Here is a 27,013-nt window from a genome sequence, read left to right as displayed (position 1 = left end):
AGAGCAAGCTGTCCCTGGATCCACTGTCAATGATGCTCAGAGTGGCACCAATCAGCCTCAAAAATCTCAACTCAACAAGCTCACACAACACAGTCCGGAGGCTCAGTTCAACTACCGAACTACTACCCCAGCTAACAGTTTAAATTATGTTTATTTATTACAGAGTCCCACAAGTTCTAGTACTGGGCCCCTCCTACACATTCATTCCCGGCCCCGCTCAAAGATGACGCCCGCTTCGGTTCTCTTTCACGTCCGCGTCGCCGACCATTTCCGCTGCGGAGCGGAAGTTGAGAGCGCCGGGTGGAGGTGCGAGCGGAGGAGCGATGGCTGGCGCCGCGGTGGGACTCACACTGATGCACGGTAATGGCCGGCAAATCGCTGTCTGCTGTTTTCATCAGATGGGGAGGAATAGCGACTGTGCCCGGGCTCCTGGTAGCTCGCGCCGGGCGTTTGCTCTGATCCTTAATTCGAGCGGAACATGGAAGTCCTCGGCATTCAGCTCAAGGAGCAGGGAGGCGGCGCGACCCCCGCCCGTCGGTACACAGCGCGGGCACGGTCTGTGTTTGCTACAAAATGCGGTGGGGGGAGTTAGTTGGATTCAATCCTTTTGCAGCCGAGCCCAGCCGGTGCAATACAATAAATCTGCGTTTGCAGCGATCGAGGGGCAGAGTAACCTTTGATTAATCTTTTCACGGACAGTAAGGTCTGTAGGAGATATTAATGAAAACTGTGAATAAAGTTGTGAATTTCATATAGTTGATAAGTAATTGTGGCTTAAGAATATAGGGACGTTAAAATATAGAGAAAAAGCAATCTGAATCAACAGAAGAGTTAAATCTCATTGTGTATGATGTGTGTAATACAACTGAATACAAATTATATGAACAGGGAGTATGCTCATCTGCTCACTACGGTGATTATAGTACTGCAGTTTTCCTTTTCAAAAATCAGTGCAATGTAATATGAACAGGCGATAACGATGTTTACTGATGTGGATTTGTATTTCATTCTTAGGCAGTTCAAAACACAAGATTGAAATTTCATCAGAACAGGAAGGCTGTGAGCCTACATTACAGGACATGGCAACAGTCATTGCTCAAGTCACTGGGGTACCCCAGCAACTGCAGAAACTAATCTTTAAAGGTATACATTCTACTGGTAGAATGGGTAATGTACAAAATAATTTGCCCTAATCCTTATTGTGGCTATATATTGTCCTGTGTACTCAAGAGTTGGACTCAACTGAAACGTAATGATATAAGCTTGTCTGACCATAACTGTCAAAGTATTGTCATGGGTACTTCGACCATTTGAGAATGAAATAACATTTCCGTGCTTAAATATAAAATAGTTTTGTAGTTTATTGGACAAAACACACATTCACAACCCTTCTGTTGGCAAACTGGATGTTGTGGGTTAGCAAAATATTCTTTCATAATCAGGACCAGAATTTGAATGCAGACTCACTGACTGGATGAAATTCTCTTAATGTCTTTCTTGGTTCTGAGGCTCCGACATGGTTTGAGTTCAAGCAGTCTTGATATAGCTTCTAGTGGTTATGTGGTTTAGTATATCGCTACCCATGACAATACTTTGGCAGTTCTGTTCAGACAAGTTAGTAATATGGTAGTGGGGAGAATTGGACCAGTGCGTGAAGACACTGAATGCCAAAAAGTGGAAAATAAGTTCCGTTCAGTTGCACTCTCATCTCTGAAAACAAAAATTCCACAAACTTAAGATTGTCTGTGAATTTCTTGCATTACTGTAACTGTTGTATAACAACACAGTTGAAAGTTTTTACTATTTTATTGGGTATTCTTGAATTCTCATAACATTAACAGATCCATAATGTCTGGGACTGTATAGAGCAGAACACATACTGAGATTAAAAACTTATAACTAATACATTAAATTACAGGATGGATAGGGATGTGCAAGGCCATTGGACACATCCTAGCTTATTTATCCAGGAGGAACTTATAGTCATCCATCACTGCATTCAGTTGATGATTGTGGATTCCTTTGCTTCCACTATGCTACCTTCACACTTTGTGAACAACCTCTTGACTTCAGTAATAAGTTTGTCTTTTGTTAGTTTGTGTTCTCTTGCCTTACTTTCATGGTTTAACATAAAAAATGTACTGGATTTACTTTTTTGATACCATTTAGTATCATAATCTATATGAGGCTTGCTCTTAGTTGCCTCATATCAAGGCTGAAAGGCCCAAGTTTTTTCACTTTCCTCATAACTCAGTTCATCTACTCTAGGGAATAATTTCATGGTTCTTCTGTGCACTGCCAACAGAATTTGAATGTCTGTGATCCAGCAGTAGACACAGTCTTTAATAGTTTAGCTTGGGTACACTCAAGGTGCAGACCGTCCAGAGCACTAGTTTTAACCTTGACTTCATCGAGTTGTAGTGTACTGTTTTAGCTATACAATTCAGCATTCTATTTATTTTGTTGAGTGCTTTGAAATGACTAGTCGTATTAACCGCCATCTATTAATATAGCCTTAAATCTCATTCAACTTCATCTGTGGCTGTTTCAGTATTATTCATGGAGTATGAGATTTTCTGTTCCTATGTGAACTACTTTACAATTATATCTATTAAATTTAACCTCCCACTGCACTGCCCACTTACATCTTTTATCTAATTCCTTTAGTAGGTCCTTGGCTGCCTCTTCTAATGCGATTGTCCCTCCAGTTTGGTTTTGCCAGTGAATTTGACCAATTTGCATTCAGTTTCTGAATTCTAGTTCTTTGTGTAAATTAGAAACTGTTGCAGTCCTAACATAGATCTCTGGGACACCTCACTCCATTCTCGCACCTTTCTATCACTACCCAAACAATTGCCTTTGCTTTGCACCCTTCAGGCATTTTATTTATTCATTCTCGAGTATTACCTTGAATCCCCACCACTTCAATTTTAAATAACAGCTGAATTAATATATTATAATGCATAAGTATTTTTTAAAAACTCCAATTATTCTATATGATAACCTCTCAAACTTAAATGTGGCTACTGGTTTGCCAGGAACAGTATGATTTAGAATTGCTATTAGTTTTGTAATTAAATGGGTTAAAGATGGTTCAGTGAAATCTTCTGACACTGGCTGCCTAGCAGTCACTAAATTATGGTTTGTAATTTTGTATTTAAGAACAATTTTTTCAGAATTTATTAGGAAAAGAAAGCTTGTATCATAAAGGTAACTAATTAATTAATAAATTTGGAATTGTAGGGGGAAGAGGGAACAAGAATACAATTAGAAACTTAAGTGTAAAAATAGTCATAGGGAATTATTTGGATGGACAAAGTGAATTATCCATCCAGTTCTGTACTCGATGGAGGAGGAGACTTTAACCTCATTAACTCAGTTTGAGGTCTACTCTCTGTCTGAAAGCAACAGTACATTCAGGCACTCACAGCTTGTATGCAAGCTCCATCTTGCCGACAGACTCACTCGCTTCTGATTTAACTAGTTGTTTAATTGAAACACTAATATTTAAAGGAGCATCTCTAAATGCTCCTGCTCAACCTGATGTATCATGGTGCACAAGAGGGGCCCAGTGACTCTCCTTCCACCATTTTAATGGAGGAGAGAAGAATTCCAAGTTTACACTTTGTACCTGTCCCCCGCAGCATAGTTGAGGCCAAGAACTAGCTGCGCCTCTAGCCAAGCTGGTCTAGTACAGCTACAACACTGGCATCTATCCGACAATGTGGAAAACTGCCCAGGTATGTCCTGTCCACAAAAAAGTAGGAAAATCCAACCCGGCCAATTACTGCCCATCAGTCTACTCTCAATCATCAGTAAAGTGGTGGAAGGTGCCATCGACAGTGTTATCAAGCGGCACTTACTCACCAATAACCTGCTCACTGATGCCCAGTTTGGGTTCTGCCAGTTTGGGTTCTGCCAAGACCACTCTGCTCCCAACCTCATTACAGTCTTGGTCCAAACATGGACAAAGGAGCTGAATTCCAGGGGTGAGGTGAGAGTGACTGCCGTTGACATCAAGGCAGCATTTGACCGAGTGGTATCAAGAAACCCCAGTAAAACTGAAATCAATGGAAATCGGGGGGGGGGGGAAGAGAGAGTCATACCTAGCATAAAGGAAGATGATTGTGGCATCACAGCTCTAAGACATCGCTGCAGGAGTTCCTCAGGGCAGTGTCCTAGGTCCAACCATCTTCAGCTGCTTCATCAATTACCTTCCCTCTAACATAAGGTCAGAAATGGAGATGTTTGCTGATGTGTTCAGCGCCATTCACAACTCCTCAGAAAATGAAGCAGTCCATGCCTGCAGGCAACAAGACCTGGACAACGCTCAGGCTTGGGCTGATAAGTGGCAGGTAACATTAGTGCCAGACAATGACTATCTCCAACAAGCGAGAGTCTAACCACCTCCCCATGACATTCAAAGGCATTACCATCGCCGAATCCCTCATCAGCATCATCCTGGGGGGGTCACCATTGACCAGAAACTTAACTGGACCAGCCATACCAGACACAGGTGGCTCACCACCACCTTCTCGAGGGCAATTAGGGATGGGCAATAAATGCTGGCCTTGCCAGCGACGCCCACATCCCATAAAACAAATAAAAAATAAGAGATCACTGTGTGGGATGTACTTAGTGCGACCCTGCAACCCGTGGAGCAACACTCCTTTACAGTTCAAAAATATAGGGCCAGATTTTGCGGTGGGTAATGACGGTGAACTATCAGCGTTCGCTGCCTTACCCCTTTGAAACTGACCGCAACTTCAGGATTTAGCGCATGTGCATCTGAACACGGATATCCTGAAATTGTGGTCAGTCATTCCCTGCTCCGACACGAGCTGCGCTGTGGAACCCCTACTGCGCCGTCCGCCCTCTTTCCCCCTGGCCATAGTCGGTAATCAGTGAAACTGACGAAAACTTGGGCTTTTCCATGCTAATGTCGCTGTTAAATACCCCATTAAATGTTAAACCTTGTTGGACTAGGTGTAACTGGGGTTTTAACAGCATATTGACCGCTAAACAAATGTTCTGGCCCTGAAAAATGAATTTTTATATTTGTGGAGTGTAAAACGTCTCCGTTATGATAAAAATAGCAATTTTTAACAAACTTAAAAAAATATTAATGTTTGTTCATGATATTTCAGCTTTTACCTTATCCCCATATGAAAGTCCCAGTCTTTGTTTCACACTCTGTTACATTTTTTAAAAAGTCCAGATAAAAGCTGCTTTTCATTTCCTGTTTGGCTGTCTGTGAAAATTCTTCAGTGTGATTTGCTGCTTAAGACCGCTTGTTGACGTCGCTGCAGCTCTTCGCTGGGAATTCCCATTACACAGCGCTACAATGAATTGCACATTGGGAAAGGGAAACGTCTCACCATAGAGATGGCAAGATCTCTGCGCAGCTTTCTTCGGGGCGAGTGCCTTTGCTTCGCCGCTGACTACAAATTGCAGGCCATACTGTCTGAGGTACTCAACGTGCAAGGATTTTAAGCTGAGATCTATGAAATCTTTTCACACTTGGTTTTTTATTTGTTTGTGGGATTTTGGTAACACTGGCAGGCCAGCATTTATTGTCCATCCCTAATTGGCCTGAGAGCATTAAGAATCACCCATGTAGTGTGGGACTGGAGTCACATGTAGGCCAGACCATGTAGGGACAGCAGGTTCCCTTCTCTGAAACACATTAGTGAACTAACTGGGTTTTTATAATGGCTTTCATTTTCTGGTGCTAGCCCACAAATAGGCAGATTTTTTTGAATTCAGTTTTATAACTTGCCACGGTGGGATTTGAACGTACAACCAGAGTTGCTAGTGCAGTATCATAACCGGCAGGCTACCAAAAACCATTAGACACTTCAGACACTGCATGCGTCTGATCAATAATATTGCTTCCCAAAAAGTGTCAAAGAAACTAACAACATTTTAATGTTTTCTATTTTCTGTGTCATGTAGGTAAATCACTTAAAGAGATGGAACAGCCCTTGTCCGTTCTTGGTGTTAAAAATGGCTGTAAAATAATGATGATTGGTAAAAAGGTAAAATTCTATTTATTTCCATTTCAAAGAAATTTTCCAACTAAATCTTGTAAGGTTTTGCATTTTGAGCTTTCCCAGTAGAATTTATATATTCTCTTTTTAAATGTATAACTGTATTTCTGTTTTATCCTTCCTTCACCTGGGTTTTCCTTGGCCTTGCACCATTTCCTCTACCAGCAAAGCAAACATACCTGCTCCAAGGCTTCTGTCACTCCATGAGGGTATTCTTGGGTGACTTGGCCAGTGATATTTTCCCTTCTACTGTAAGGAAATGCCCAGCCTCTGGTCTGTATTTTGACAAATTAAGTAATGTCCCGTTCAATCCACGTATCTGTTCCTTATATATAATTACTGCAAGAATCACTTAATGGTTGATGCCAACTGGTACAATAGGCATAATACATTTATATAATCAGAAAGATGTCTCTGAATTTTATAATTTTAACATGGTTGATTTTTTTTGGTAATCCATCAGGATGTTAAATAATTGGCATTCTTTCAAATAATATGTTTTGGTCAAAGAACTAATATCACAAAAAAAATTATATTAAAACCATGGAATTTTTATCATAATGGAGACATTTGACATTCCACAAATATAAAATTAGTTTTTCAGGGCCAGAACGGTTGTTCAGCAGTAATTATGACTCAGTACGCCATTTAAAAACCCAGTTACACCTCATTCATCAAGGCTTAACTTTTGGTTTTTTTAAGTGATATTCCAGCGTAAAAAGGGAAGTTTTTGTCAGTTCAATAATTTCAATTGGGCGTTCAACAGTCATTAGAGAAGCAGGGAATGACTGACAGCAACTTCTAGATTTTGGCATTTAACTGCACGTGTGCATACTACAGAAGTTGTTGTCTGTTTCACAGTTGTAATGACAGCAAACACTGACAATTTTGTTGTCCTCAACAGTCGGCACCAATATCCTCGCGGGGAGGTTTGCTATTGCTGTTGGGGAGGGTTTAAACTAAGTTGGCAAGGGTGTGGGCACCAGGATTAGAAAGGAGAAACAATGGGCACAAAGGATTGGGAGAGACAGATGGCACTAAAGTAAGAACATAAGAAATAGGAGCAGGAGTAGGCCATTTGGCCCCTCGAACCTGCTCCGCCATTTAATGAGATCATGGCTGATCTAAGAAATAGATTTTTGAATAATCGATAGATTTTTGAATATTAAGGGATATGGGGATAGTCCAGGAATGTGGAGATGAGGTAGAAGATCAGCCATGATCTTATTGAATGGCAGAGCAGGCTCAAAGGGCCAAATGGCCTACTCCTCCTATTTCTTATGTTCTTGGTCTGACCCCACCTAATACCTTACTAAGAGAGAACACAGGATGGTCTAAGATAAGTTTACAGTGTATGTATGTGAATGCATGAAACATAGTAAACAAGGTTGGTGAGCTGCAGGAGCAAATAGCCACATGGGAATATGATGTAGTGGCAATGACTGAGACCTGGCTCAAAAAAGGGCAGGATTGAGTATTACATATTCCTGGATATAGGGTGTTCAGAAAAGATAGGATTTGGTGTGGCAGTATTGGTTAAGGAGAATGTTACAGTGCTGGAGAGGGAGGATGGCCTGGAGGGGTTAAGGACAGAATCTATACGGCTAGAGTTAAGAAATAATAGAGGTGCCATTAGGTATATTCTATAGGCTACCAACTAGTGGGGAAAATATGGAGGACCAAATTTGCAGAGAAATTAGAGAGATGCAAGAACTATAGAGTAGTGTTAATGGGGGACTTCAATGACCCTAATATAGACAGGGATAGTAATAGTGTAAAAGGAGGGGGAAGAATTTCTGAAGTGTGTTCAGGAGAACTTTCTTGATCAATATGTTTCCGGCCCAACGAGGAAGGAGGCATTGTTGGATCTGGTTCTGGGTAATCAGGTAGGTCAAGTGGAGCAAGTGTCAGTAGGGGAACATTTAGGGAACAGTGATCATAGTATCATAAGGTTTAGATTAGCTATGGAAAAGAACAGGGAGCAATCTAGAGTAACAATACTTAATTGGAGGAAGGCCAATTTCAGTGGGATGAGAATGGATCTGGCCTGGGTAAATTGGAATCAAAGATCAGCAGGCAAAACTGTAATTGAACAATGGGTTGCCTTTAAAGAGGAAATAGTTCAGGTATAGTTGAACTACATTCCCAGTAGGGGGAAAGGTAGGGCAACTAAAGTCAGAGCTCCCTGGATGACGAAGGAGATAGAAGTAAGATGAAGCAGAAAAAGAGTGCGTATGACGGATGTCAGGTCGAGAATGCATCTGAGAATTCGGTTAAATATAGAAAGTTCAGAGGAGAAGTGAAAAAGAAAATAAGATGGGCAAAGAGAGGGTATGAGAATAGAATGGCAGCTAACATAAAAGGTAATCCAAAAGTCTTCTATAGGCATATAAATAGCAAACGGGTAGTAAGAGGAGAGGTGGGCCTACTGGGGACCAAAAAGGAGACCTACGCATGGAGGCAGAGTATGGCTGAGGTACTAAATGAGTACTTTGCACCTGTCTTTACCAAGGAAGAAGATGCTGCCATAGACATAGTGAAGGAGGAGGTAGAAGAGATACTGGATGGGATAAAAATTGATAAAGACGAGGTACTAGAAAGGCTGGCTGTACTTAAAGTAGATAAGTCACCAGGACCAGATGGGATGCATCCTAGGACGTTGAGGAAAGTGAAGGAAGAAATCGAGAAGGTACTGGCCATAATCATCCAATCCTCCTTAGAAACGGGGGTGATGCCAGAGGATTGGAGAATTGCAAATGTTACACCCTTGTTCAAAAAAGGGTGTAAAGATAAACCCAGCAACTACAGGCCAGTCAGTTTAACCTCAGTAGTGGGGAAGCTTTTAGAAACAATAATCAGGGACAAGATTAACACTTGGACAAGTGTGTATTAATTAACGAAAGTCAGCACGGATTTGTAAAAGGCAAATCGTGTTTAACCAACTTGATCGAGTTTTTTGATGAGATAACAGAGGGGTGATGAGGGCAATGTGGTTGACGTGTACATGGATTTCCAAAAGGCGTTCGACAAAGTGCTACATAATAGGCTTGCCAGCAAAATTGGAACCCATGGATTAAAAGGACAGTGGCTGCATGGATTTGAAATTGGCTAAGTGACAGGAAACAGAGTAGTGGTGAATGGTTTTTAGGACTGGAGGAAGGTCTACAGTGGTATTCCCCAGGAGTTGGTTCTAGGACCACTGCTTTTCTTGATATATATTAATGACTTGGATGTGGGTGTACAGGGCACAATTTCAAAATTTGCAGATGGCACAAAACTTGGAAGTATCGTGAACAGTGAGGAGAAGCATAATAGACTTCAAGAGGATGTAGACGGGCTGGTGGAAATGTGGCAGATGAAATTTAACGCAGAAAAATGTAAAGTGATAAATTTTGGTAGAAAGAATGAGGAGAGGAAATAAAAACTAATGGGTACAATCCTAAAAGGGGTGCATGAACAGAGAGACCTGGGGGTATATGTGCACAAATTGTTGAAGGTGGCAGGGCAGGTTGAGAAAGCAGTTTTAAAAAAAAAAAGCTTATGTGATCCTGGGCTTCATGAATAGAGGTATAGAATACAAAAGCATGGAAATGATGATGAACCTGTATAAAACACTGGTTCGGCCTCAACTGGAGTGTTGTGTCCAATTCTGTGCACCGCACTTTAGGAAAGATGTGAAGGCCTTGGAGAGGGTGCAAAAAAGATTTACGAGAATGATTCCAGGGATGAAGGACTTCAGTTACGTGGATAGACTGAAGAAGCTGGGGTTGTTCTCCTTAGAGCAGAGAAGACTGAGAGGAGATTTGATAGAATACGACATAAGAATAAACTTTTTTATTCAGAGAGTGGTTAGGATCTGGAATGCACTGCCTGAAAGGATGGTGCAGGCAGACTCAATCACGGCTTTCAAAAGGGAGTTGGATAAGTACCTGAAAGAAAAAATTTTGCAGAGCTACGGGGAAAGAGCGAGGGAGTGGGACTAGCTGACGTGCTCTTGCAGAGAGCTGGCACGGGCTCAACGGACCGAATGGCTGCCTTCCGTGTTGTAACCATTCTATGATTCTAACTGCAAATTCCAGGCCATAGTAGCAGGCTGGTTCAGTTGGTAGCATTTGCAGTGTTTTGCTTTTTGTTTATTTTGTAGCACTCTTGCCTTTGAGTCAGAAGTTTGTGTGTTGAGACCAGGATTTGAGCACGTTATCTGGACTGACACTTGGAGTGTTACATTGTTGTCATCCTTCAAATGAGATGTTAAGCTGAGGCCCTATTGCCTGTTCTACTAGTTCAATGGAACTTTAAGGATACACTGTTACATTAGAAGAGCAGGGAATTCTCTTGGTAGTGTCCTGGCTAACATTCCTACTTTAACCATTATTACCAAAAAATAGATGTACTGGTTGTTCATTTTATTGCTGTTTTTGGGATCTTGCTGTGTGCAAAGTGGCTGCCACATTTGCCTACATAACAACAGAGAAGTTAAAGATAGTATTAGATTAAAGGAAGAGACTTCTAATGTTGCCAAAAAGAGTAGTAAGCCTGAGAATTGGGAGAATTTTAGAATTCAGCAAAGGATGACCAAGAAATTGATAAAGAAAGAGAAAAGAGAATGAGAGTAAACTAGCAAGAGACATAAAAACAGATTGTAAAAGCTTCTATAGATATGTAAAAAGGAAGAGATTAATGAAAGTAAATGTGAGTCCCTTAGAGGCAGAGACAGGAGAAATTATAATGGGGAATAAGGAAATGGCTGAGAAATTTAACATATTTTGTATCTCTCTTCACGGTAGAAGACACAAAAAACATTCCAGAAATAGTGGAGAACCATAGCGTGAACGAGGAAAGTAAAGAAATTAGTATTAGTAAAGAAATAGTACTGGAGAAACTAATGGGACTAAAAGTTGACAAATCCCTGGACCTGATGGCCTACATCCTCGGGGTTTTAAAAGTGGTGGAGGATTCATTGGTTTTGATCTTCCAGAATTCCCTAGATTCTAGAATGGTCCCCATGGATTGGAAGGTAGCAAACGTGACCCCACTATTCAAGAAAGGAGGGAGAGAGAAAACAGGGAACTATAGGCCAGTTAGCCTGACATCAGTAGTAGGGAAAATGCTAGAATCTGGGGACGTGGTAACAGGACACTTAGGAAATCATATGATTGGGCAGAGTCAACACGGATTTCTGAAAAGGAAATAGTGTTTGACAAATCTGTTTGTTTTTTGAGGTTGTAACTAGCAGGGTATTAAAGGGGGAACCAGTGGATGTAGTGTATTTGGATTTTCAGAAAGCATTTGATAAGGTGCCACACAAGAGATTATTACACAAAATTAGAGCTCATAGGATTGGGGGTAATATAGTAGTATGGATTGAGGATTGGTTAATGGACAGAAAATAGTAGGAATAAACGGGTCATTTTCAGGTTGGCAGGATGTAACGCGCGGGGTACCGCAAGGATCAGTGCTTGGGCCTCAGTTATTTTCAATCTATATTAATGACTTCGATAAGGGGACCAAGTGTAATGTATCTAAGTTTGCTGCTGATAGTTAGGTGGGAAAGTAAGCTGTGAGGAGGACTCAAAAGAGGCTGCAAAGGGATATAGACAGGTTAAGTGAGTGGGCAAGAACATGGCAGATAGAATATAATGTGAAGTTATCCACTTTGGTAGGGAAAAATAGAAAAGTAGAATATTTTTTAAAATAGAGACTGGGAAATGATGGTATTCAGCGGGACCTGGGTGTCCTTGTACACGAATCACAGAAAGTGATTAGGAAAGCAAATGGTATGTTGGCCTTTATTACAAAGGGATTGGAGTATAAGAGTAAAGAAGTCTTACTACAGTTATCTAGGGGCTTGGTGAGACTACAGTTGGAATACTGTGTACAGTCTTGGTCTCCTTACCTAATGAAGGATATACTTGTCTTAAAGGAAGTGCAACGAAGATTCACCAGACTGATTCCTGGGATGAGGGGATTGTCCTATGAGGAGAGATTGAGTAGACTAGACCTATATTCCCTAGAGTTTAGAAGAATGCGAGGTGATCTCATTGAAACATACAAAATTCTTAAGGGGCTTGACAAAGTAGATGCTGGGAGGATGATTCCCCTAGCTAGGAAGTCTACAATTAGGAGTCACAGTCTCAGATTAAGGGGTCAGCCATTTAGGACAGAGATGAGGAAAAATGCCTTCACTGAAAGGGTTGTGAATCTTTGGAAATCTCTACCCCAGAGAGTTGTGGATGCTCAGTCGTTGAGTATATTTAAGACAGAGAGCGATTAGATTTTAGGATAATAAGGGACTTGAGGGATATGGGGTTAGTGCAGGAACATGGAGATGAGGTAGAAGATCAGCCATGATCTTATTGAATGGCGGAGCAGGCTCAAAGGGCTGAATGGCCTACTCCTGCTCCTGTTATGTTATTTCAAAAGTAATTTGTTTTATATGTAGTGCTTTGAGAAGTGTGATAAAGCAAGTTTTTTTCCCTAAGCCTTTATGAACCAATTTATCCTGATTTGGTTGTTTTCTCTCAACTCACAGAACAGTCCTGAGGAGGAAGCTGAATTAAAGAAGTTAAAGGAGATGGAAAAATCCACAGAACAGTTATCACATAAACTGGAAGAAATTAATGCAGAGCTGACAGGCATTCAAAATGTGAGTTCTTTTTTATTTGCCTTTAAAATCCTTTTTCCTTTTGCTATCCCACCCCCAAAGAAAATAGCTACAATGCTATACTGGGATTGATTGTGGTGATATCCAATCACCCTGCAAACACTGTTGCTCCCATATTTTGGCTCGCTGGCAGTCCTAGGTTGAATCCTTTTAAGTTGGGCTAGTGAACCTCAACCTTGATGTTGGTGGCATTGCACTTGGCCTCAATCCCTAGCCTCAGGAGAGGAAAGACCAGCCAGGTATCACCCTTATTGGGTCAATGTATGAGTGTAGATGAGAGTAGGATTGGACTCAGCTGTTATGCCTCCATGGTCAAATAACATGCCAACATTTACTATCAAAACTCATGAAGAATGACCTCTTGGATAAGGTGCCTACCCCAATATAAATGGATGGGGGGGAGGGGGAAATTGCAAGGGGGCTTGGGGTGGTGGTGGTAGGGAGAGGAAACTTCAGCATAAATAAAGTGACTAGTTTTGTTTAAAGTACTAGAGGAAGAAAATAAAATGTGGAGGATATGGTATTTTCATTTGAAGGGATTTGGTGAGGTTGACTATAATTCATTGTTTAAAGTTATGAATTAACTATATAGGTACCATAACGAGTTCAATAAAACCACAATCTTTCTGCATGATTATATTTTAAATGTTTTAGGGGGTCAAGAATTTTGATGAAGTATTACAGATTTGTAAAAGTTCTGAGTAGCTTTTTGTGAAAATTCCAACGGTTTAGACAATAGTGCTCATTCCACTGTTAAGCTTTATACATAATTAACAAAATGGCATTGAAAAAAGCTTCTCTGGATACTTTGCAGATAAGGCCATGTAGTCTAGTGATTGATATTTGCTGTGCAGGATGAGACCCTTGTGTTTCTATTTATTAGGCATGCATGGAAATGGATTGCTAGTAAATGTGCAGTGCACCTTACACAGTTTCCCCGCCCCACCGCCAACTTCTCTTATAGGTTTCCTTGCACACTTTCCCAATGGAGAGGGTAGAGAGGCAATGCCTTACAAAGGCTTTGTAACCATTACCAAAGAGAAGTGGGAGAGCAACCGGGGGTGTGGATGAAATGCCTAATTACTGCCTCCCTCTTGTATCACAGCTGAACAGGAGGTCTCTCCATGGGAATTAACTGCTGTCATACCACACCGTGGCATTGCATGCTCGTGCCCCAATGTGTTCTGCCACTCCACTAGCCTAAATAACATTTTTTGGTAGTTTCCTGAAATGGTGAGTGTTTTTATTTAACTTGCAATATCAGATATGTGAAACATGATGTTCTTGGGTAAAAGAATTTTGAGCTGAGATTTTGTTTCTTTCATCGCCCAGGGGTTCCTAGCCCGGGATCTTCAATCTGCTGCATTAAGCAAATTAGAGAAGAAAGTGAAGAGCACATCTGAACAGTGTATGAAGTTCCTTGAACAGATTGATGCTATGGTGGGTAAGAGAGAAAATGACCGACATCCACAACTGCTTAGAAATGGAATATCCATAGAATAATTGCTGGTTTTTGGGGATTAGTTAAAAAATTGAGTTTTTTTTCTCATTAGTTTCCATTGACAGTTTAAATTTTAATGTTTTCTATTTCTGTAAGAAATTTAGGTCACAACTTTTTGATAACACCTTATTTCAACATCCTGTTTTTTCAAAAAAATGGTCAATCCAGAACTTCCGTATAATTATTTTTGAAGCTCTTGCATGTTGATAGTTAAACTTTCTTAAATGAAATGGGTCAGCTATGAACACACGCCAGCAAATTTTAATCCAAGACGAGATACATTTGTGAAAATTTAAATTATGTAGCTTGATAAAACAGCTAATGTATTTAAACTAGTAGTGCTTTAATCAGCTGTTTATGCACTCCAGTTTTCTGGAATTTATTTTTGCAATATACATCAACTTCCTGTTTCTCCTATGTTCAAAATACAATAAAGTAAAATGAGGATTCCACAAGAATGTAAATGAGTGCAGGTCTAATCCTTGTTAAATGTGTCTAGTTAAGTAGCATTTTTCTATGTTTAAATATGGTTCATATGACTACAATGTCACCATTTTTTTTTATTTCAATGGAGATAACTGGCCAGAAATTGCTGAACGGGGCTTGCAGCCCCGTTTTTGCACTTACCCCGCGCTCCTGCCGATCAGCTCCAGGGACGCCTGCACTTGCTGAAACAGAAAGAAGAATCCCGGGCAGCGTATGACATCACGCCGCCCAGGAGTGCAGCCAGCGTGAAGCCAGGAGCGTGCAGTGCAAGTGAGACACGCCCCTTGAGGTCTCAGTTTCACTGGACACGCCCCCAATGTTTCTGTCAAGCTGCTAAGCATTTTTACATGCAAAGCAGCAGTTTAAATAGGTTTTTGGAAGTTTTTTGAAGATTTTGGTAACTTTTATAAACTTTTTAAAATGTTTACATTATTTTGAGTAATCTGAAGTAGTTTTAAAGAGAATTAAAGCAATTTAAAGACTTTTAAAAGCCCTAAAAGAATTTTTTTTATTCCATTTATTTATTTAGCAATGCCGTCGTCATACATGTCACACGGTTTGAAACCCTACCCTGATCTGGCCCAGCGGCGGGGATCCTACTGCTATGACAAAGGCCCAATCCGATTAGCAACGTGAAATGGCAGCATAGGGCTCCAGTCACGGGGAGGGAAAAGGCGCAGGAAACGTATGGGTGTCACCTTTTGTGCGGAGTGGGCCTTTTGCGCAGCAGTAAGCATCCCCGCCGCTGGGCCAGAAGGAGTAGGGTTTTGAACCCCACTCCAGACAGTCCCGGCAAGTGGAGTTGGAGCTCCAACTTTAAATTCTGGGTGGACATCCAGCGGGATACTTGCGTCCGTGGGTGTTGGTGGCCCCCCCCCCTCAGATGGGTTGTGGGAGCCCGTAAAACCCTCCCGCCATAGGACTAACCGCCCTAATGGCTGGTTCAAAGATGGTTATGGTCACGGAATGAGCATTAATCACGGCCATAAATCCTTCCACCACTTCATACAGTTCCCCAAAGGGAACAGTGTGAGGATACGTACGATGATGACCTCTTGCGCAATGCACCTCCTTGGACCCTCAATCGCAGATGCGAGGGGGCAAGTCGTGCAATTGTTAAATTTTTCATTTTATTGACATGTAAAATGTTGGCCCAGTAATTCCCTTCCAAATGCGCGAGTACGGTCGGGGTACTTGCGCATCTGGCTGGATGAAATGCCGGTTTTCAGCATGCACAGTGCATGTGGGGAAAACCGGCATTTCCTGTCCTCTGAACGAAGGGGTTCAGAGGCAGAACGCGTGCGACTGCACAGGCAGCGCGTGCGCAGTATAATTCGCCGCTTTCATTAATGCTTTCAGTGAGGTCCAGTCATTACAACTTACACATGAAAAAAGCATGGGTACAGTTGCTCCAGAGGCTGCGGAGGAAGATATTTATTATCGTGGAGCTTCTGAAAGTATGTATGTCTGTATATATTCCTTTGCGTGTTATGTATATATTCCTTTACTTATGTGTATGAATGTATTATTTAATTATGACTTTCAGAGAAAGTAACTTATTGGAAAATCATAATTAAAAACATACATTCATACACATTAGTAAAGGAATATTAAACATACATACATATATGTAAAGGAATATATGTGGACATACATACATAACTCATTCTCACATTCCATTCACACAGCCACAATTGCTCCTTCTACCTACTGTTCTGAAAACCCTTTTTTAAAAAAAAAAAAAATTTAAACTTTAAAACTTACTTAAAATTTCTTAAAATAACTTCCCTCCCTTTCCCAAACAAAAATATTGCATTTCAGAAGCTCCACGATAAAATATATCTTCCTCCGCAGCCAATGAACAACTTTACACTTGCTTTTTTCAAGTGTAACTTCTAAGGACTTACCCTCACTGAATCCATCATTGAAATCCACAAAGTTCACTGCGCAAGCGCTGCCTGTGCAGTCGCACGCGCTGTGAATAGACCTCGGGTCTGGAAATGCCGGCGTTCCCCGCATGCGCTGTTCCTGCTGAACGCCGGCATTTCCAACGGCCAGATGCGTGAGTACCCTGACCGTACTCACGCTTCTGGCCGCGAATTTCTGGCCCAACATGACAATTAAAAACATACGGCATGTGAGGGAAGCACAGGAACCACTCAATCCATGTATCAGTTTAATTGTGGAGGTGCATGTGAAAATTTTAATTGTGTAGTACAAACCTGGTTTGGATCTGTGGAGACACAATAAGTTGTGTAGATGGGAGTAGGAAGTTACAAAGGGACATGGACAAAGTGCATGGGCAAAACTAGCAGATGTAGTGCAATGTGTAAGGTCATCTATTTGGGATCCATGGAGGACATTTAATAATATTTTCTTAATGGTGAGAGGCTAGGAGCTGTAGAGGAGCAAAGGGATTTGGGTGTAAATGTACACCGATCACTAAAAGCTAATGTACGAATACAAAAAGTAATCAAAAAGGCTAATGGAACGTTGGCCTTTATCTCGAGGGGGCTGGAATTCCAAAATTAGGAAGTGGTGCTTCAGTTGCACAGAGCCTTGGTTAGACTCCATCTGGAGTACTGTTGTTTTGGGCACCACTCCTCGGATATATTGGCCTTGAGGGTGTACAACGCAGATTCATCTGAATTTTACCGGGGCTTAAAGGGTTAAATTATGAGGGCAGGTTGCATGAACTTGCCTTATATTCCCCCGAGTTTAGAAGGTTGAGGGGAGATCACACAAAAGATTGTGGAAATCTGGACCTTTTTCCCCCCCAAAAGGATGTGGGCTAAATGAAATTTTCAAGACACAGATCAATATATTTTTTAGGTAAAAATATCTAGGGATATGGAGCAAAAGCATGTAAATGGATTTGAGGTACAGATCATCCATGATCTAGTAGAATGATAAAACAGGCTCAAGGGGTTGAATGACTGACTCGTGTCCTATGATTGATGTCTCCATTGCAGAATTGCCCATAATTCATAAAGAACAAGTTATAGCAAAGCATTATCCAGTCAACTTGTGTGTGGGATATAAGTTTTATTATGTGAATCCAGGAAAGTGATTGAGATAATGAAACAATGTTCTAATCCTCAACTCAGTAAATCAATAAATCATGCATTGTACTTCATTTTCAGAGGATTCCTCTACTATTAAATCAGTGTTTTTAATCTGATTATTTTTCACTAAAAATGTAGTGCTTTTTAAAATGTACTATTTTGTGACTTTGATGATGAAAAAATCGTCCTTCTGGATACTTCTTGCAACCAAGACATCTAACAAAGTGATTGCAATGAATCCTGCCATTTAACTTTAGTTGACTGATGTAGAAATGTTAGATTGAGTTTATACACCAATACAGAAGTTACATAATTTGCCTCACCCGTATATTCAGCAGGGTAGATGTTTTTACTTACTAATTGTGATTTCAGATTGATATAATAGTATTTTTTTTGTTTACATTTAAACTAAACAGAGCATGCTTGTTACTCAACAAACTCGAAATTGTGGAATTTTCTTGGAAAATATGAAACTGATGGGTTAAAAACTACTCATCGTATTTGATGAACACATTGAGAAAAGGATCTTCGTTTTTTGAAGCACGTTGGGTAGAGGTCTTCAGTTTTATACTTCCAGATGCAATCAATGCTAGCTTGGCTCCTGGCACAGCTAGTATTGTGTGAAAACCTAGTCTGAAGGAACATGCGTTTGAAAAGTCCTGGAACATAATCTTCAGCAAATATGATGAGAAGACCACCTGCCATACTGGATTATCCCCTCTGTTTCAGGAAATTCCAAACTTAAGTTTGATTTTAAACAGCACTATAGTTCAGATTTGTGCAGTTTGTACCATTTATTCCTTACAAATAACACATTTAAATTTATTTTCAGAGTTTGCCTGACGACTTTAGTGACTGCAGACATAGGAGGAAAGGTCTAGTAAAGAACGTACAGGTGGGTCTCTTTCTTCTTGCATATTGGAGATTTAAGGGATATCTTTCTCCAGCAATAGGTGATTGTTACTCGGTTGTGCTGCACGTTGCTTTGTTCAGAAATTGCTACTCTAAATTCACAATTTCATGTGTAAGTGATACGTATATACAGATTGGAAATATCCAAAGGAGCATTTTCTGTGTTTATTTCCAGCATCCACAGTATTTTACTTTTGTATATACAGACTGTTGTACAGTCATACAGGATGTCCAGTCAATGCAGAGCAGCTATCAACAAAACCAATAAAATGTTGAGCTACATAGTAGAGGGAGTAGTGATTAAACTATGCAGTGCTATGGTCAGCCCATAACCAACCTTGAGTACTGTGTTCAGTTTTGGTCGCTGATAAACAAAGGAGACAATCGGGTGCTGGAGTCCATGTGGAGAAGAGTCGTGAAGCTGATCCTAGTGTCAGGTCCAAGGTACGAGGTAAGACTGGAGAAGTTTGGATTTTTCAGTCCGTAAAAGAGGCACCCGAGTCCGAGCTTCAAATACTGAGACACATCAGGGAGGGGGAGAGTTACCTGGACACTCTATCACGAGGTAGTCACACCAATTAGATTAATTAATGCAGATGTAGTCCGTGGCCAGGGTCAGGATGGTGTGACTAGAAGTGAGGCAGGTACGGGGATCCAGGAGGTAGTGTTGGAGGAGCCGCAGCCCTTGCACTTGTCCAACAGGTTCGAGGCTCTTACTCCCTGTGGGGACAGGAGCAGGGACTGCAGGGAGGATGAGCAACCTGGCCACAGCACCGTGGAGCAGGGGGCCATTCAAGTGGGGGGGGGGGGGGGGGAGTTAAAAGAAATGTTGTAGTGGTAGGGGATAGTATCGTTGGGGGGATAGATAGAGTTCTTTGCAGCCGAGAGCGAGAGTCCCGAAGGCTGTGTTGCCTACCCGGTGCCAGGGTTAAGGACATCTCCTCTGGGCTGGAGAGAAACTTGGAGGGGGAGGATCCAGTTGTCGTGGTCCATGTTGGTACCAACGACATAGATAGGACAAGGAAGGAGGTTCTGCTGAGGGAGTTTGAGCAGCTAGGGGCCAAATTAAAAAGCAGAACCACAAGGGTAATACCTGAGCCACGAGCGAATTTGGCTAGGACAAATAAAATTAGAGCGTTAAATGCGTGGCTCAAAGACTGGTGTGGGAGAAATGGGTTTTGCTTCCTGGGACACTGGCACCAGTACTGGGGCAGGAGGGAGCTGTTCCGTCGGGACGGGCTTCACTTGGCCAGTGCTGGGACTAGAGTCCTGGCGGATCATATAACTAGGGCTGTAGAGAGGGCTTTAAACTAACTAGTGGGGGGGAGGTTCCTAGAGAGCAAATAATAAAAATGACAACAGAGAAGGTCATAGACTTAGGTAGCAGTGGGGAAATTAAAAACCAGAGCGTGTCAGGAAGGGGCAGAAGGTATGGAGTAAAAGGTAAAGTAATAAAAAGGGCAAAAGCAGGAACTAAGTGTCACAAAACATCTTTGAAAGCTCTCTATCTGAATGCACGTAGCATTCGTAACAAAATAGACGAGTTAATGGCACAAATAACTACATATGGGTATGATCTTGTGGCCATTACAGAAACATGGCTGCAGGGTGACAATGCCTGGGAATTAAACATACCAGGTTATTTAACGATCAGGAAGGACAGGCAGGAAGGAAGGGGAGGTGGGGTGGCTATGTTAATAAAGGAAGGAATCACTGTAATACAGAGAAATGATATTGGGTCAAAAGACCTGGATAATGAAACAGTTTGGGTGGAGGTAAGGAATAATAAGGGGAAAAAAACACTAGTGGGCGTAGTCTATAGGCCTCTGAACAGTGGCAACTCTGTTGGACTGAGTATCAATCAGGAAATAGTTGAGGCTTGTAATAAGGGAACATCTATAATTATGAGGGATTTTAACTATCATATTAATTGGACAAATCAAATTGGGCAGGGCTGCCTTGAGGATGAGTTCATTGAGTGTATTAGGGATGGGTTTCTTGAGCAGTATGTAACTGAACCAACCAGGGGGCAAGCAACCTTAGATCTGGTCCTGTGGAACGAGACAGGATTAATTAAAAATGTCCTAGTAAAGGATCCCCTTGGAATGAGTGACCATAACATGGTTGAATTCCATATTCAATTAGAGGGTGAGAAGGTTGGATCTCAAACAAGCGTGCTAAGCTTGAATAAAGGAGACTATGAAGGTATGAGAGCGGAATTGAGTAGAGTGGATTGGGAAAATAGATTAAAGGGTAAGACGATACATGATCAGTGGTGTACATTTAAGGAGTTATTTTACAACTTCCAAAAAATATATATTCCACTGAGAAGAAAAGGGTGTAAAAGAAAAGACAGCCATCCGTGGCTAAGTAAAGAAATTAAGGATAGTATTCGACTAAAAACAAGGGCATATAAGGTAGCCAAATCTAGTGGGAGGATAGAGGATTGGGAAAACTTTAAAAGACAGCAAAAAATAACATAGATTGATTAAGAAAGGGAAGATAATGAAAGTAAATTAGCAAAAAATATAAAAACAGATAGTAAGAGTTTTTATAGTTATATAAAAAGAAAAAGAGTGGCTAAAGTAAATGTTGGTCCCTTAGAGGATGAGACCGGGAAATTAATGGTGGGAAATATGGAGATGGCAAAAACACTGAATATTTTACATCAGTCTTTACAGTAGAAGACACTAAGAATATCCCAACACTGGACAAACAGGGGGCTAAAGGGGGGGAGGAGCTAAACACGATCAAAATCACTAAGGAAGTGGTACTCGGTAAAATAATGGGACTCAAGGCGGATAAATCACCTGGACCTGATGGCTTACATCCTAGGGTCTTGAGGGAAGTAGCGGTAGGGATTGTGGATGCATTGGTAATAATTTTCCAAAACTCCCTGGACTCGGCAAAGGTCCCGGCAGACTGGAAAACTGCAAATGTAACACCCTTATTTAAAAAGGGCAGTAGACAGAAGGCTGGAAACTATAGACCGGTTAGCCTAACATCTGTGGTAGGTAAAATTTTGGAGTCCATTATTAAGGAGACAGTAACAGGACATTTGGATAATCATAATTTAATAGGACAAAGTCAGCATGGTTTTATGAAGGGGAAGTCATGTTTGACAAATTTGCTGGAGTTCTTTGAGGAAGTAACGTATAGGGTGGATAAAGGGGAACCAGTGGACGTAGTGTATTTAGACTTCCAAAAGGCATTTGACAAGGTGCCACACAAGATTATTGCTTAAGATAAAAAATCACGGGATTGGGGGTAATATTCTGGCATGGATAGAGGATTGGCTATCTAACAGAAGGCAGAGAGTTGGGATAAATGGTTCATTCTCAGACTGGCAATCAGTAACTAGTGGTGTTCCGCAGGGGTCAGTGCTGGGTCCCCAACACTTTACAATCTATATTAACGATTTGGAGGAGGGGACCAAGTGTAACATATCAAAGTTTGCAGATGATACTAAGATGGGAGGGAAAGTAGTGAGTGAGGAGGACATAAAAAACCTGCAAGGGGACATAGGCTAAGTAAGTGGGCTGAGATTTGGCAGATGGAATACAATACTGGAAAGTGTGAGGTTATGCACTTTGGCAGGAAAAATCGTAGAGCAAGTTATTATCTTAATGGCAAGAAACTGGAAAGTACTGAAGTACAAAGGGATCTGGGGGTCCTGGTGCACGAAACTCAAAAGGTTAGTATGCAGGTGCAGCAAGTGATTAAGAAGGCCAATGGAATGTTGGCTTTCCTTGCTAGGGGGATAGAATATAAAAATAGGGAGGTATTGCTTCAGTTGTACAAGGTATTGGTGAGACCGCACCTGGAATACTGCGTACAGTTTTGGTGTCCATACTTAAGAAAGGACATACTTGCTCTCGAGTCAGTACAAAGAAGGTTCACTTGGTTAATCCCGGGGATGGACATATGAGGAGAGGTTGAGTAGATTGGGACTCTACTCATTGGAGTTCAAAGAATGAGAGGCGATCTTATTGAAACATATAAGATTGTGAAGGGGTTGGATGCGGGGAAGATGTTCCCGATGATGGGTGAAACTAGAACTAGGGGGCATAGTCTTGGAATAAGGGGCTGCTCTTTCAAAACTGAGATGAGGAGGAACTACTTCACTCGGAGGGTGGCAGGTCCATGGAATATGCTGCCCCAAAAAGCTGTAGAAGCTACATCATTACATAAATTTAAAACAGAAATAGACAGTTTCCTAGAAGTAAAGGGAATTCAGGGTTACGGGGAGCGGGCAGGAATTTGGACATGAGTCTAGGTTCGGATCGGTCATGGCCCTGTGGGTAGCGGAGCGGGCCCAGGGGCCGTGTAGCCTGATCCTGCTCCTATTTCGTGTGTCTAATTCTGTTAGATTCAGGAGATGGTTCTGTGATAGTGGATTGGCGGTTAGGATCAGATCAGCCATGATCTTATTGAATGGTGGAGCAGGCTCGAGGGGCCGATTGGCCTACTCCTGCTCCTATTTCTTATGTTCTTATGAGAGGTGATCTTGGAGGTAGATAAGATAGTTAAGGGAATGGAAAAGGAAAGTCTGGAATATTACTTCAAATTGCAAGAGTAGAAAAAGGGAAAACTGGTCCAAACTTTTAAAAGGTAAATTTAGGACAGATATCAGTAAGTTCTTCAGCGTTTTTAACACATGGAATGCACTTATAGTAGGAGGTGAAAAACTTGGAATAATTTAAACAATTAGATACTGAAATGGTCAGACTATAGTGGTGTTCTGGTTGAATGAACTACGATGGGCCAAATGGCCTTGTGATTTTTGAAAGTCCGACCCAAAGCCATCCTATCTATTTCCAAGTGTAGTTGGCATCTTGTTTGTGATAGCAGAATCTTCAAGTTATCTTGGATTGTAACCTCAGTTTTCATCCTACAGATACTGCTAGCTAAATCTCCTGTAGTCAGTATCATTGAAAAATTTGATAGGACAATGTTCCCTGTAATTTTTTTTTGGGTGCGTGGCCCCTTCACAGGTTCGTGTATGTGCAAACTTTAACATAGGAAAAGCCGGTCCCAGGCTGCGCGCGACCGGCGGAGACTGCGCAGCTTATAGGGAATCTTGCTGATAGGACAAAACTGCCTTGAGTGTTTGAACACTTAATAAACTTTATGGAAATATTTTTAGTAGCATGTAATAAGTTTCATAAATAGCTAATACTAGGTTTATGTCAGTTGTATTTTGAAACAAACATTTACAATTCAGACTATGAACAATGAATGTTTCACTTCAATTCAGTCACCTGGAAGCAGGTGTGTAAATGGTTTAGATGTAAATTCCCAATCAACCCAACATGCATAACCAAATAGTCCAAGTGTTGGGATATTTTGAATTTGATGCTGCATTTACCAATCTGAGACTGGTAGCTGCAGTATTGGGTCTGGCAAGGCAATACCTAGTTTACATTTCCTGGCTGGAATTTTCAACTCGTATAGCACGAGAGAGTTCTGCATAAACGTGTAATCACCGTGGTTAAACTAAATATTTAGAGCGTGCGGGCAGCAGCGTCCATACTGTTGGCTGCGGGCAAGTTTAAAAAGTGCCCATGAGGACCGAGGGACGTTCTAAACCAAATTTGATAGTGCACTGGAAGTACATTTCATGTGATGCCACAATAAGCAGAACCTATTTCTGCCCCTTTGTGTCCCGTCTGAGATTGCGATGGGGGGGCAGGTACTTCTTTTAACCATGACCCTTCTGTCAGGATATTTCATTGAGACAGGACACCAGGCTCACCCAGATATGCCACCAGTTCTGCCCAGTGTATAGCAAATGGTAAGTACGGCTGTAACCAGATGGCAATCTATCTCCAATAGGGATGTGGCAAGTTAGCAATGGAGAAGCCAGCAGCTAAAATTCATTCACTGGTCACTTAGACCAGACTTGGCAGCATCTTCCTCCCTGTGTGCAGTTTTGGTCGCCTTATCTGAGGAAGGATATTCAGCGAAGATTCACCAGGCTGATAACTGGGATGGCAGGAATGACGTATGAGGAGAGATTGGGTCGATTGGGCTTGTACTCGCTGGAGTTTAGAAGAATGAGAGGGGATCTCATTGAAACTTATAAAATTCTGGCAGGACTGGACAGACTAGATGCAGGGAGGATGTTCCCGATGGTCGGGGAATCCAGAACCAGGGGTCACAGTCTAAGGATAGGGGGTAGGCCTTTTAGGACAGAAATGAGGAGTAATTTCTTTACCCAGAGAGTGGTGAACCTGTGGAATTCTCTACCACCGAAGGCAGTAGAGGCCAATTCATTAAATATATTCAAGAAGGAGTTGGATATATTTCTTAAGGCTAAAGGGATCAAGGGGTATGGGGAGAAAGCAGGTACCGGGTACTGAACTTGGATGATCAGCCATGATCGCATTGAATAGCGGAGCAGGCTCGAGGGGCCAAATGGCTTACTCCTGCTCCTATTTTCTATGTCTATGGCAGGCCAGAGACCCACCCTCCTGCACTTCTATTGGCAGACTGAGGCTCGGAATTTCTAGGCTCATGCATTTATCAACTAATTGGGGAAAAAGTGGTTTTACCTGAACTGACATTCCTAGCATCTGGAAAAGAGAGTCAGTAATACTGAAGTTGTCTGACCTCATATTTCTGGTAATCAGGGCACAAACTGATTAGTTTGACATTTTTTGTCTTCATTTAAAAAAAAATAGAAAGCAATATCCTGCAAAACATGTAGAATGATCCAAATGGTCTCCATTAAATGTATATGAAAAGCTTCTACATTTTATAGTGAAGCTTGAAATTTCTCCTTTTTTGGCTGCAGACTTACTTGGCTCAGTGTGATGTCATTGAAACAAATATCTCACAGGAACTAGAGAAACTTCAATCAAAGAACCTCGCTCTTGCTGACTGATTTTACAGAAATAACGGAGGATTATAATAGTAAGGAACCACCCTCTCCAGTTTTTACTATTTAATCTAGAGAACTTTTAAATTATTTACGAACTGGTGTAAATAATGATTTGGAGAGCACAAAACTTTGTAATAAACGTAACCAACTACCTTCTAGGACAGTAATGTGTGTTTATTCTGATAATTCTCTTCAATTGTCACTCCAGAAGGTTCCCCCAGTTACTACAAAGACACTGGGTTGTTTTAAAACACTTAATGATCATAAGTTCAAGTATTATTGGACATAGTTGGCACTGAAGTAAATATACACAACTTTGCTTTTTTGTATTCTAGCAGTATGTTGTACTGCTTGCATGTGGTACTTACTCAAAATGCAATCTGCATTTCCTTAATAAATTACTTAATTCCATTCATTTGATATGTCTAATTTATTTCACATTCTTTGGTGATTTTCATGATTTAACAAAAAATGGTTATTCTACATAATTGAAAACATACAGAATTGTAGAGGTGGTCTCAGCTGCAGGTAGGTGCTTATTCACCCTATAGAGTTGATGCTAGGCCATTGTAACACACATCCTAGCAGCTATCTTGCAGTTGCAGAGGTCTGGGCAAGTCGGCTCCCATTCTATCTTGACTCGGGAGGTATGTAACCCAATGAGAGGGAGAAAATTATTTCAAACCATTGTGGGGGAAAAATAAACTGATAGCATTGGTTGTCTTAACCCTAAGCTGAAGGGCACAAAATACCATGACAAGCATATAGCTAATGAAGGGTTGGTGTAATAAGGGCATAAAGTTCAATCAATGAGAGGCATTAATATTTCAAACAAATTTCAATCACTCACTGAAATACGCAACTGCATTTGTGTATATGGTGTAGCTAATCCGAGGTCCATCCAGGAGTCAAAGCTGCTATATCTTGGTTTCAGTAATCAACCCTTTACCACCTCTTAACTTATATTGTGCCAAATTTATGCTGCCCAAAACTTTAATTTCATGGGTTTTGGGGCATTAAAAGGTGAATCAAATTAATCTGTGGATACAAGAATAATGTACTTCCCTACAACTAAGTGCATTTAGTACTGGATTGATTTTTTTCAGTACCCTTAATGGCATTTATAAAATGAATGTTATGCTTGCAGTGCCATTCAGTCTCCTGCATTTCCATTAGTTTCAGTAATAGTTGTATTAAGAAATGAAAAATGGTAACTATTGCAGTAGGACATTATTGTCTACTGCTGGCAATGTGGGTTTCTCAGACTGGAAGTTAAGTGGCACTTTGTTTTATTTTCTTCACCAAGCAAGTCTGTAGCTGTGTGGAAAGATTTTCTTGTGGAGGTATTCTACCATTTTCTCACGGCTCTGCAGTTTGTCAAACTCGTAAAATGGAATCTGGATAAAACAAATTACAGGTTTTCACATTATGCTTAAGGATGCTTAAGTAATA

At 41.1% G+C, this 27,013-nt stretch overlaps 2 protein-coding genes across 8 annotated transcripts in view; one reads left to right on the top strand and one right to left on the bottom strand.

The window, feature by feature from the left end:
• On the top strand, positions 1–25,972 carry bag1 (BCL2 associated athanogene 1). Of its 3 annotated transcripts, XR_015078425.1 has the most exons (8): positions 1–360; positions 1,015–1,143; positions 5,956–6,038; positions 12,583–12,696; positions 14,047–14,154; positions 18,599–18,661; positions 18,854–19,129; positions 25,475–25,563. XR_015078425.1 is itself a non-coding variant. In XM_085988254.1 (7 exons), exons 1-7 carry the CDS (start codon positions 324–326, stop codon positions 25,562–25,564), a joined length of 624 nt encoding a protein of 207 aa, XP_085844380.1. In that variant the 5' UTR covers positions 7–323; the 3' UTR covers positions 25,565–25,972. The 3 variants fall into 3 exon arrangements, 2 of the variants coding, with proteins under 2 accessions (XP_085844381.1, XP_085844380.1); XM_085988254.1 differs by lacking the exon at positions 18,854–19,129 and having other exon boundaries at positions 7–360; positions 25,475–25,972; XM_085988255.1 differs by lacking the exons at positions 18,599–18,661; positions 18,854–19,129; positions 25,475–25,563 and adding an exon at positions 18,183–18,592.
• Positions 25,973–27,013, bottom strand: part of fastkd3 (FAST kinase domains 3) — a 34,609-nt gene continuing 33,568 nt past the window's right edge. For all 5 annotated transcript variants that reach the window (XM_085988252.1, XM_085988250.1, XM_085988249.1 and 2 more), the window contains exon 7: positions 25,973–26,958. In XM_085988252.1, the coding sequence (XP_085844378.1) occupies positions 26,860–26,958 (99 nt within the window). In that variant the 3' untranslated portion in view covers positions 25,973–26,859. The remainder of the gene's footprint in view (positions 26,959–27,013) is intronic.

This window comes from Somniosus microcephalus, chromosome 5 (genome assembly GCF_052327205.1).
Source record: "Somniosus microcephalus isolate GS21.2 chromosome 5, FLI_Smic_1.0, whole genome shotgun sequence".
Taxonomy (NCBI): Eukaryota; Metazoa; Chordata; class Chondrichthyes; order Squaliformes; family Somniosidae; genus Somniosus; species Somniosus microcephalus.
This window is presented reverse-complemented; position numbering and strand designations above follow the sequence as displayed.